We start from the raw sequence: 12,504 nt of genomic DNA on the forward strand, positions 1-12,504 counted from the left end.
GCCTTGAGCAAAAGAAGGTAGGGACAAAGTTGGGGACCTGAGTTCAAGCCCAAGGATTGGCATTAAAAAAAAAAAAGGCACATCTTATCATCTGGTACCAGTGGCTCACACCTGCAATCCTAGCTACTCAGGAGGCTGAGATCTAACAATCAAGGGTCAAAGACAGCCTGGGCAGGAAAATCTGTGACACTCCTTATTTCTGACTTACCACAAAAAGTTGAAAGTGGAGCTGTGGCTCAGATGGTAGAACACCAGCCTAGAGTGTCCAGGCCCGGAGTTCAGGCCCCAGTACTGACACACAGAAAAAGTCATCTTGTTCCTGGCACCAGTGGCTCATGCTTATCATCCTAGCTACTCAGGAAGCTGAGATGTCAGAATAGCAGTTCAGAGCCAGTCCAGGATGCCAAATCTGAGACTCATAGCTCCAATTAACAGCAAAAAGTTGGAACAAGAGGCATGACTCAAGTGGTGGAGTAACAGCCAGTTAGCCAAATAGGGCAAGCCAGAGGCCTGGAGTTCAAGTTTGAGGACCAGTGTATACATATATACACGCACTAAAAGAAGTAATGTTAGCCAAAATTTTATGTTGATAAATGAATCTGTAGGCCTATGTTCAAATGTTAAGTTTGGGCTTTCATATTACAAAGCAACCCATTTTTCGAATGAATTCCAAATATACAGACTTTGACAGCGATGCCTTATTCTTTCCTCCAAGTTATCAACAGTGTTTTGGCAGAACTTGAGACATGCATTAAAAAAAATTCACAACTTTCTCAGAGGTAACCCTTTCAACATATGGCAGTTCTACTGAAAGACCCACAGGAGTGGAACCCAGGAGAATGTGGCATTACAAAAAGCAGGGAAATGCAGCATATAAACAGTAAGGATAAACCACAATTATGCTAAGGTTCCCAGTAAGTCTTATTAGCAAATTAGAATGGTTCCTCTAATCACAAATTTCCTTAAAATGGAAGTGTGGGATTGGAGATCAAGGACTTTTCAAATAATCTCCCCAGAGAAATGGAGAAGGAAGAGGGAAGATCTACAATAACTTTTGTGTGTGTGTGTGTGTGCACACCAGGACTCGGTCTAGAACTCAGGGCCTGGGAGCTGTCCCTGAGCTTTTTCCTTTCTTTTCTTTCTTTCTTTTTTTTTTTTTTTGGCCAGTCCTGGGCCTTGGACTCAGGGCCTGAGCACTGTCCCTGGCTTCTTTTTTGCTCAACTGCCACTTGAGCCACAGCGCCACTTCTGGCCATTTTCTGTATATGTGGTGCTGAGGAATCGAACCCAGGGCCTCCTGTATACGAGGCGAGCTCTCTTGCCACTAGGCCATATCCCCAGCCCCCCTGAGCTTTTTCTTTCAAGGCTAGCGTTCGGCTATTTGAGCCACACACACCCCACTTCAGGTTTCCTGGTATTAATATTAATTAGAGATAAAATCTGGCGGATTTTCCTGCCCAGCTGGCTTTGAACCGCAAGCCTCAGAGCTCAGCCCCCTGAGCAGTTAGCATTACAGGCGTGAGCCAGGCTATGTAACATTTTAAAGACATTTTAAGTGTCACTCGACTTGGCAGCCAGCGGATGAGTCACTGAATGAAATATGATCACAGAGTTCCTCCCTTCAAAAAGAGACTGGAGTACACTCCTTTCGCAGAGGTGTACTCAGGCTTTGGAGGGGTGGAGAAGGCAAGTGCCTGAACTTTTGATGCAACTTGCAGAAACACAGACCCAGGCGGTGTTACTCATGGGGGAATCCGAAAGCGCCTGTCCGGAGCAGGTGGCTCGGACCTTTCCAGGCAGGGACTGAGGTCCCTGCTCCCCGGCCCGCTCCGGGCGAGCCCCGGCGTCCCGACGTGGGAGCGCGCTGTCCGGCGGAGGCTGACAGCCCGGCCCCTGGCCACGGCCCGGGAAAAGTCCGCATGTGGCCAGGGACTTCCCCCCCACTCCGGGGCGCCTCCCTTACAGAGACCGGCAAGGGAAAAGTCCCGAAAGGATGAAGGAAAGTCGGAGTCCAGCAGCGCGCGTGCCGCCGGGGAGAAGCGCAGCGAGGCAGCCGCGATGGCCATGCCGGGACCCGGCGAGCGACAACGCACCGCGCTGCCGGCGGCTCGGGCGGCCGCGGCGGACCCGCGGGAAGCGAGCCTCCTGAGGAGAGGGTCACCGCGACCGCCGCTCCGGACCCAAGTTCCCACCCCTCTCGGCCGCCGGCCCCCCGGCCCCGACCCCGGGCTGACGCGGTCGCCGCCGCTCGCGCACGCACACTCACCGCGCGCGCCGCCCCGGCGCGGACGCCCGCCCGCCCGCCGCCCTTCGGAGCGATCTCCGCCCCGCCACCCGCGCGGTGGCGGAGGTGGCGGTGGCGGCGGCGGCGGCGGCGCCGGCGGCGCGGCCACGTCACGGCGCACGCGCAGTTCGCGCGCCCGCAACGGCAGCGGGGACGTTGCCCACTCGGCGTGTGTGTTTCCTTAGAGACCCAGACAGCTTGGGCGCCCGAGGCCCGGCGACTCCTCAGCAGCAGTCAAGATGTCGTCGAAGAAAAAGGACAAGAAGAAAGGCGCCGGGAAAGGCAAAGACAAGGATAAGAACAAGAAGTAAGGAACGGCCGCCAGGGGTCCCTTCTTCTCGGACCTGCCCGTGGGGTTCCGTGGACCAAGGCCCACAGGATCCCTTGGGCTCCCAAAGCTTACTTTTTGTTTGTTTGTTTGTTTTAAAGCACACATTAGGGTATGAGGGGCGTTTGACTCTATTTCCATGTATGTATCAACCCATCCACTTACCCTCTCCCTCCCCACCTCCCCACCCTTCTAAAACAATCCCAAAGGGTTCCTTCTATTTTCACACCTGCAGAAAAACTCCTTCCATCCCACTCATCTTCAGTCACCTGCTCTCCTCGCTCTCACTTTTACCTCCCACCCCAGCCTCCTTTACTTTCTTTTCATTCCCTCCCCCCCCCTTTTTAGCGCATGTTAATTATGCCAAGGATTTTAATCCTGGTATTTCATACATGCCTATTTTAATCAGAACAGTCCTCTCTATTGCTTTCCCCTCTCCCTCACAACACACCGGGAACTTGAACTCTGTCCCTTTGGCTCCTCACAGCCCGATGGGGTGCTCTACTCCCTGAGCCCCATCTTCATACCCTCTTCAAACTTTTGACTACAGTTCCGGTTCCTCCTTTTTGCGATCCTAGCCCTGAAAGCTTACTACTGTGTGGCTGAGATGATTTGGAAATTCTAAAAGATGTTCTAGTCTAGATGGTTCAAGTAGTTCTTGTACCTTTTCCATACTCTCTCGTTTGTTTGCTTGTTTGTTCCAAGGGGAAACCTAAAAGATTTAATGAAATTGACCAATAGTTAATATTTTCCGTACTGACCAGAGCCAGGGGTAGTAATCTAGACTCACCTCACCGGGTCTAGCAGCTATTGTTATTATGCCAGTTGGGTGAGCCTGGTAGTGTTGTCTAATACCCCAATATACAGGGTCCCAAAGGAATCCTTTAAACTTGTATTTATAAAGTAAATTGTTTGGAGCCAAGTGTGGTGGTGGTACATGCCCATAATCCCAGCATTTGGGAGGCTGTGACAGGAAGAGCACTGACTTTGGGACTGGGTGGCAGTAGTAAATTGTAGGCCAGTCTAGACTACAAATGACTCTCTTAGGAGGGAAAACAAGTTAACTTCTTTGAGCTAGAGGTGTTGCTCAGTGAAAGTTATAGTTAACTAGCATGTGCATGGCACTGAACTTACTCCTCAAGTAATAAGTAACTAGTTGGAGAGAAAACATCAAGTTTAATGAAGAAAGTTTGGGAAACATGGAAACTGCCAAAGAAGAAAATTTTATCATCACATTATTCATAAATAACCACAACTGTCATTTTGTGATTATTTTTTTTCTTTATCAAATGATAAACAAATTATTTGTAGCTGTTTCTTTCCTGTGCCTTTTCCTGTCTTTTTGTTTTTCAGATCTGGGGATTAAACCCAGAGATAAAACCCAGCCAGTCACCCCCCAGCCCACTTCCTTCCTTTGTGTTAATAAAAATATTCTTCTGCAGGGTTGGTGGGGGAGGGGGATACTAGGGCTTGAACTCAGGACCTCATGCTCTTATTCACTCAAGGCTAATTAATGCTCTACCATTTGTGCCACAGCTCACAGCTTTTTGTTGGTTAACTGGAGATAAGAGTTGGACAGACTTTCTTACCCAGGTTGGCTTCAAACCTTGACCCTCAGATTACAGGTGTTACTGGGACTGCCTAATACAGTACTTTAAAAAATTGCTAAGGGCTTTTTACATTTCTGAAATTCACATCATGTGTTTTCTACTTTGGGATATGAACATATGTGAACAGTGAGGAGCAATAACAGTTCTTGGATGTGCCGTGGTCATTCTGAGAAAACGTACTTAGTTTCTCCAAGGGTTTAATAGTCTTCCTGGTAAAGGTGTCTAATTTATTACATCAAGTACTCTGATAGCTTCAAGGAGCAACTAGATGATACTAGTATCTAAATCATGTTAAACAACTTTAACAGGCTAAGGATTACTAAGGATAGGGCTAGCCTTAGTTTGATGAGAACAAAAGGTAGGGGTAGAAAGGGACTAAGAATCACTTGAGGAGTAGATATACAGGAAGTGTAAGTATCCAAAAAATATTTACAGGGGGCTGGGAATATGGCAAGAGTGCTTGCCTCGTATACATGAGGCCCTGGTTTCGATTCCTCAGCACCACATATACAGAAAATGGCCAGAAGTAGTGCTGTAGCTCAAGTGGCAGAGTGCTAGCCTTGAGCAAAAAGAAGCCAGGGACAGTGCTCAGGCCCTGAGTCCAAAGCCCAGGACTGGCAAAAAAAAAAAAAATTTACAGGTGTTGGAGGCTTGGCTCAGTTGGTAGAGTGCCAGCCAATGAAGTCAGGTATGGAGTTTAGGCTTTGAACCCAGGGTGACATACTTGCTTGAATGGTGGTCTGCCACTTGAGCCATGCATACAACTCTCCCTTTTGCTGGTTATTTTGGAGATGAAGTCTAGAGGGCTTTTCTGCCTTGATTGGCTTCAACTGACATCCTACAGATCTGAGCCTCCTAAGCTGCTAGGATTACAGGTATGAGCCACCAGCACCAGCTCAGATATAACTTGTTAATGTATTAACTATGTATTTATATATCTAGTGCCTATCATGTGTAACAGACAATAAATATTTTGAAAGATGAGTTCTTTTATCAATTTAATCTTTGAATCCATCATTTATTTATTCATTTATTTCTGTTTTTGTTTTTATGCGGTGCTGGGGAGTTGAACCCAGGGCTTCATGTATTTGAGGCAAGCACTTTTGCCACTAGGCCATATCCCCAGCCCTTATTCGTTTATTTCTTGCTTTTTTGTAGGTCCTATATCATTGAGCTACAGCCCCAGCTCTGTTTTTCAGAAAAATTCTCAAACATCCTTAAAGCCTGGCACACTGTGCCAGTCACAAAAGTATTTCATATACTTGCCCAAGTGACATGATCTTTTTGTTCAAGACCTAGCCAAACAAACAATAACAAAAAAACCCTAGGGTATGTGTGGAATAGATGGGGAGATGGCAAATATAGAAGGAATGTGTTTTAGTTGAGCAATGTATTGAATTAGGGAATGGGTTTGTGATGGAGAGAACACGATTGACAGCTGAGTGGGATGGTTTCAATACAGGAGAACTGAGGAAATGGAAAGCTGGGAAAACTTTATGAAATGAATTTAAGTTCTATCTTTTCTTTTGATTTTCAAGCTTTGTAGTCATGCTCCAGAGCTTTCCTCTTCCAGGAAGATATACTTATTTAGCTCTCTTTTGTGAATACAAGTAAATGTATATTGATTCATTAACGGAACAATATTTGCTTGTGTTTGTCAAAAAATGTCAAGCAAGACAAAAGAAAGCCATAATTATTAATGGAGTAGAGAAACAGGTATATATTGTCAATTGCCTCCTCTCGTGCAGGAAGATAAAAGCTGAGGAATCTGTGGTGGAACGAGCCAAGGCCAATGCAGCCCTTTGGGAGGCCAGATTGGAATTCACAGAACTCTCTAGGATTGAGTATCGTGATACTTCCCGAAGACTGGCAAAATGCAACGAGGAGTTAAAGAAACAGCAGTATAAAATGGAGAAAGACACAATGTCTGTATTAACCTTCATGAAAAAGGAGGATCAGGTGAAAGATCATTTGGTAGGTAGGTAGAAAACCTTATGAGTATCATTAACTATCTCTGTTAAATTTTCCAGGAATTTTAATTCATTAAAAACCTCATCGTCTAGTTATGACATTACAGTTAACCTTTAGCATCTCCTCGAAACAAGATATTTTAGAATGACTTTTACTATCATTGGCCTTTTCATAGTTTGAGCTCCTACGCTATGTTTTCTTATCTGGAGCAATTAGGAAGAATAAAAGAATGGTAATGATCTATGTATTGATCTACATGTGTGATCTTTTTGATACTGATATTTAGTTTCAATGACTTATAAAGCAATTCACTCATAATCCATGATCACATTATGAACTTAGGAAGTAAAATCTTGTATTTTATACATTATTAAAGTGTCAAGAGTAAAGCTATCATTTTAGATCTGGATGTAGAAAGGCATGCACACAGGTGATGAAGGCAGGAGGATCAAGAGTTTGTGGCCAGCCAAGCATTAGTGACTAGTCATAGCTACTTGGGAGGCTCAGTCCACAGCTGGACACAGGGGAACACAGCTGCTATTCAAAGCTATGTGGGAGGCCAAAATTGGGAAGAAAAGACCATAAACTTCTTCTCATTGGAAGGAAGCTGGATGAGGTGGGTCACGATTTTCGTTGAAGCAAAAACAGAACACCTGGAATATGTGGTCTATGGTCCAGGCATACACTTTGGAAGGAAGCAAGACCCTATCTCAAAAGTAATCAACAGGGCTGGGGATATGGCCTAGTGGCAAGAGTGCCTGCCTCATATACATGAGGCCCTGGGTTCGATTCCCCAGCACCACATATACAGAAAACGGCCGGAAGTGGCGCTGTGGCTCAAGTGGCAGAGTGCTAGCCTTGAGCAAAAGGAAGCCAGGGACAGTGCTCAGGCCCTGAGTCCAAGCCCCAGGACTGGCCAAAAAAAAAAAAAAGTAATCAACAAAGAACAGGGCTGGAGGCATGAATCAATAGGAGAACATTTGCCTGGCAAGCATGAGGCCTTGAGAACACCAGTATTAGAAAAAAAACAAAAGCAAATAACCCCTACATAGATCAAGTCTATTGATAACAAGTTACAGTCTCCAAAAGATAAAAGTCGAATTTTAGGTATAATTTCAAATTGTTCCCTTTTCCTTCTGCTTTTATAAGCTGCTTGGAGAGCTCAGACAACTTCCACCATGTTGAAGATGTATGCCTCCATCATGCTTTAAAATTATACATATAATATCATATGTAGTACAATATATAATATAAATTAATATAACATATTTTTATTATATATTCCATATACTATATAATAGGATTTCATACTCATGTAATATATATAATATATTCTATTATATAATATATTCTATCATATAATATATTAGAATATACTATTATATAATATATTCTATTAAATATATAAACATTTTGAATGCTAAAATATATAATATATATTTATAAACAAGATATATGGAGTCTTGTAAAATGTACATAGCATATAGATTTTTGGCAATTTTTTTCTTTTGCAAGTCCTGGGACTTGAATTCAGAGCCTGGGCACTGTCCCAGAGCTTCTTTTGCTCAAAGCTAGCACTCTGCCACTTGACTGGCCTTTTCTTTTTTCTTTTTTTTAATTTATTTTATTTTATTATTATTATTTTTTTGGCCAGTCCTGGGCCTTGGACTCAGGGCCTGAGCACTGTCCCTGGCTTCCTTTTGCTCAAGGCTAGCACTCTTCCACTTGGGCCACAGCGCCACTTCTGGCCGTTTTCTGTATATGTGGTGCTGGGGAATCGAACCCAGGGCTTCATGTATATGAGGCAAGCAGTCTTGCCACTAGGCCATATTCCCAACCCTGTAGGAATATTTATTTTATTTTATTTTTTTTTGGCCAGTCCAGGGCCTTGGATTCAGGGCCTGAGCACTGTCCCTGGCTTCTTCTTGCTCAAGGCTAGCACTCTGCCACTTGAGCCACAGCGCCACTTCTGGCTGTTTTCTGTATATGTGGTGCTGGGGAATCGAACCCAGGGCCTCAGGTATACAAGGCAAGCACTCTTGCCACTAGGCCATATCCCCAGCCCGGAATATTTATTCTTGAACTATACTCTGGCTTAGGTTTTTCACCCAAGGCTGGCGCTCCAGCACTTGAACCACACCTTCACTTCTAGTTTTCTGATGGTGGTTAATTGGAGATAAGAGTCTCATGGGCAGTCCTGCCTGGGATGGCTTTGAACTGAGATCCTCAGACATAAGCCTCCTGAGTAGCTAGGATTACAGGTGTCAGCCACTAGTGCCCAGCTTCTGAGAGACTCTTATCACCAGTTAACCACCAGAAAAACTAGAAGTGGTCCTGTAACTCAAAGGGATAGAGGACGAGCCATGAGCTAAAGAACTTAGGGACAGCATCCTGGCCCCAGCATTCAAGTCCCACAACTGACAAAACAAATAAATAAATAAAAATATAAAAGGGTTGGGTGGTAGGGTTAAGTAGTAGAGTGGTTGTCAGTCCTGGTGGCTTATTCCTGTAATCCTAGCAACTCAGGAGGCTGAGATCTGATGATTTCAGGCAGAAAAGTCTCCGTGAGACTCTTACCTCCAAATAATCACTCAAAAACTGGAAGTGGAGCTGTGGCTCAAGAGGTATAGTACTAGGCTCAGAGATAGCACCTAGGTCCTGAGTTCAAGCCCCACAGCTGACAAAAGAAAAAGTGGTAGCGTGGCAAGTATAAGACCCTGAGTATTACCAAAAGAAATCTCCCCCAAACTGGGTATTGGTGGCTCATGCCTATTATCCTAGCTACTCAGGAAACTATGATCTGAGATTTGTAGTTCAGAGCTTGCCTGAACAGACAAAATATAGGACTCTTCTCTCTAGTTGACAAACAAAAAGCCAGAAATTAATGTGTGGCTCAAATGTTACAGTAATGTCCTTGAAAGAAAATTGGAAATCCTGCGTTAAAGGCTTGTTACACCAAAATTTTCCAAGTTTTAGATATTTTGCGTAACAGTGCAAATGTATTAACATTACTGACGTATACACCTAAAATGGTAAGTTAATATTTTTTACCACACCTGTGAACAATTTAAATAATTCTGATAAAATATGGATTCTTAGAAACTTGAAATAGCAGATTAAAAATGTTAGACAATGTTCCTTCCTCCTTGCTGTGTCTTTTTCTGCTTGTTTTAGCTATGTAACTAACACAGGGGCTGGGAATATGGCCTAGTGATAGAGTGCTTGCCTCATATACATGAAGCCCTGGGTTCGATTCCTCAGCACCACATATATAGAAAAATCCAGAAGTGGTGCTGTGGCTCAAGTGGCAGAGTGCTAGTCTTAAGCATAAAGGAGCCAGGGACAGTACTCAGGCCCTGAATTCAAGTCCCAGGACTGGCCAAAAAAAAAAAAATACTAACATGTATACAGAAAATTGGGATGGTTATTTCTTCCTGACTCTGATTTTTGTTTATAGATTGAAGTACTGAAACAGCAATTGTTAGAGACAAAGGCAAAAGCTCAAGAGGAGAAGGAACAATTGGTGAGTATCTATGTGTGTACTAATGCTTTACTTAGTAGGTGATCATATTTTCAGTGAAGTAGATTATCTAAGATCATTCAGAATAAGTAAAGGGCTGGGAATGTGGCTTAATGGTAGAGTGCTTGCCTAGCATGCATAAAGCCCTGAGTTCAATTCCTCAGTACCACATAAACAGAAAAAGCCAGAAGTAGCACTGTGGTTCAAGTGGTAGAGTGCTAGCCTTGTGCAAAAGATTCTCAGGGACAGTGCCCAGGCCCTGAGTTGAAGCCCCAGGACTGGCAAAAAAAAAAAAAAAAAAAAAAAAAAGTAAGTAAAAGGAGGTATAGCCTGTGATAAGAGTGCTTGCCTAGTATTTACCAGGACCTGGTTTGTTCCCCCCAGAAAGTTAAAAAAAATTCTGTGTATTTATGTGGTATAGTAGCTATTATCCTACCTACTCAGAGGCTGAGATCTAGAGGATCATAGTTGCCAGCTAGAGCAGAAAAATCTAAGAGGTGCCGTTTCCAGTTAATCAGCAAAAAGCTGAACTAGAGGTGATTCAAGTGGAAGAACACCAGCCATGGGCAAGCAAGCCAGCTGAGCATGAGGAGCTGGGTGCAAGCCTGGAAACTGGAAAAAAGAAGAAAATGAGTAAGAATGAAGTAGATTATGAGAGATTGGTAAATAGCTCCATAGCAGCTTACTTAGCACATATAATATGGCCTGGCGTTTAAACCCCAACAGCAAAAAACAAACACCCCCCCCCCAAAAAAAAAAAACATACTGAACTTTTTGTTCAGAGACATAGGACTTGCAGGTTTGGAGGATTTTCACTTTTTATTCTGGTGATAGAACCCAGGGTCTTATGTGTGTTAGGTGGGTGCTTTACCACTGAGCTATCTTCCCAGTCCCAGAATACAGAATTTTTAAAAACCCTTTTTCTGTATCTCCTTCCTTGCCTGAAGTCTCAGTTCTATATAATCACCTCACACAATCTTGCAATAGCAACACTACCACCGCCAATAGATGCCTAGAAACAGTTGGAGGCTTTTTTGGTTGTTGTTTTCTTTTTGACATTGGTGAGATTTGAACTTAGACCTTCATATTGCTCAGTTTACTTGCTTGGCTGTGCTCAACCACTTGAGCCATATCTCCATTCTGGATTTTTGCTGGTAATTTTGGAGATGGAATCTCTTTGGTTTTTCTGCCTAGGCTGGCTTTGAGCCACAATCCTTCTGGATCTTAATAGCTTGGATTATAGGTGTTAACCACCAGTGTCTGGCTTAAGGGTTTTTATTTAGTTTTGTTTTGGGTACTTTTCCTCACAAGAATATATCAATCAAGGGGCTGGGAATATGGCCTAGTGGCAAGAGTGCTCGCCTCATATACATGAAGCTCTGTGTTTGATTCCTTAGCACCACATATATAGAAAACGGCCAGAAGTGGTGCAGTGGCTCAAGAAGCAGAGTGCTAGCCTTGAGCAAAAAGAAGCCAGGGACAGTGCTCAGGCCCTGACCTGAGTTCAAGGCCCAGGACTGGCAAACAAACAAACAAACAAAAAAAGAAGTAGAAGAATATATCAATGAAGATCTATGATTGAAACTTTGAGGTTCAAAAACCATGTGAATTTCCTGACTGCAAGAAGTTCCTGTTATCAGCTCAACAACACACTTCAGTTTTGAGTTTTAAAAGTTTTTTGTTTGGGTTTTTATTGTTGTAGTTGTTGGTGGAGATTGAATTCAGAACCTTGAACATGTAAGCATATGATTTACCCACTAAATTATATATATAGATTTCTTCCAGAGTTTCTTTCTTTTTCAAGGTAGATTGGCATCATTTTGCAGATATTAATATTATATACAAAATTAACTTTAAACAAAAAGAATGGAACATTTCTTCAAAGAACATAAGCAAATGGCTCAAGGCTTCAGATGAAACATGAATATAATACTTTTGCTTTGGCTGGGAATGTGGCTCAGTGGTAGAGTGCTTGCCTACCATGCATGAAGCTCTGGGTTTGATTTCTCAGCACCACTTAAAAGAAAAAGTCCAAAGTGGTGCTGTGGTTCAAGTGGTAGAATGCTAGCCTTGAGCAAAAAAGAAGCTCAGGAATAGTGCCCAGGCCCCGAGTTCAAGCCCCAGGACTGGCAAAAAAAGGCAAAAAAACAAACCAACAACCTAAAAATCTTTCGTTTTTCTTTACTTGCTTTTTTGAATATAGGAACAAAAGTATTCTTCACAAATAAATCAGCTGGAAGGAAGATTCTATCAAAGAGCCAAAGAAATTGGCATGATTCAGACAGAGCTGAAAACAATAAAACAATTCCAGAAGAGAAAAGTCCAAGTGGAAAAGGAATTAGAGGATGTAAGTTTCTTCTGTACCCTTCCTCCTCCACCCTTCACTCCTGTTTATCTTTCCTTCTTTCCTCCCTTCTTCCTAATCCTTCCTTGTCTTTTCTTTTTCTTTCTCTTTTCCTTCTAAATAAGACATTAGAGTTGATTATGCAAAAAATCTTCACATTCCTGTGAGACATCAATGGGCTCTGACATTTTAGAGATTATGTGAGAGTAAAAGAGGAAGGTGAAAGTCTTGACCATTCAACTGTTCTTTCTCTAAACACTGATTTCTTTGTGAACTTACCAAATCTTAAAGCAAGTCACCCATGTTCATCAGCAGTTAAATATCTTTATTGACTGTAGTAAGAAGTGAACTACCACTTCTTAGAAAACATCAGGGTGTGTGGGGAAAGTAGCATAGTTCTAAAGGAAAATATATGTTTAGTCTGACGAATAATTTTACAAAAAAAAT

General features: G+C 43.1%; 2 protein-coding genes across 4 annotated transcripts in view; one reads left to right on the plus strand and one right to left on the minus strand.

The window, feature by feature from the left end:
* The window catches only part of Entpd5 (ectonucleoside triphosphate diphosphohydrolase 5 (inactive)), a 46,175-nt gene extending 43,885 nt beyond the window's left edge, over positions 1 to 2,290 (minus strand). Inside the window, exon 1 of the mRNA XM_048362819.1 lies at positions 2,267 to 2,290. The gene's annotated coding sequence lies outside the window, so the exon portion shown is untranslated. The remainder of the gene's footprint in view (positions 1 to 2,266) is intronic.
* Positions 2,291 to 2,502: 212 nt separating this feature from the next.
* The window catches only part of Bbof1 (basal body orientation factor 1), a 32,621-nt gene continuing 22,619 nt past the window's right edge, over positions 2,503 to 12,504 (plus strand). For 2 of the 3 annotated variants that reach the window (XM_048362815.1, XM_048362814.1), the window contains exons 1-3: positions 5,364 to 6,196; positions 9,651 to 9,716; positions 11,917 to 12,060. In XM_048362815.1, coding sequence (XP_048218772.1) covers positions 5,837 to 6,196; positions 9,651 to 9,716; positions 11,917 to 12,060 — 570 coding nt within the window. In that variant the 5' untranslated portion in view covers positions 5,364 to 5,836. Of the gene's footprint in view, positions 2,592 to 5,363; positions 6,197 to 9,650; positions 9,717 to 11,916; positions 12,061 to 12,504 lie in introns of those variants that run through there. The other variant, XM_048362816.1, reaches the window with a different exon arrangement.

Source organism: Perognathus longimembris, chromosome 14 (assembly GCF_023159225.1).
Source record: "Perognathus longimembris pacificus isolate PPM17 chromosome 14, ASM2315922v1, whole genome shotgun sequence".
Classification (NCBI taxonomy): domain Eukaryota; kingdom Metazoa; phylum Chordata; class Mammalia; order Rodentia; family Heteromyidae; genus Perognathus; species Perognathus longimembris.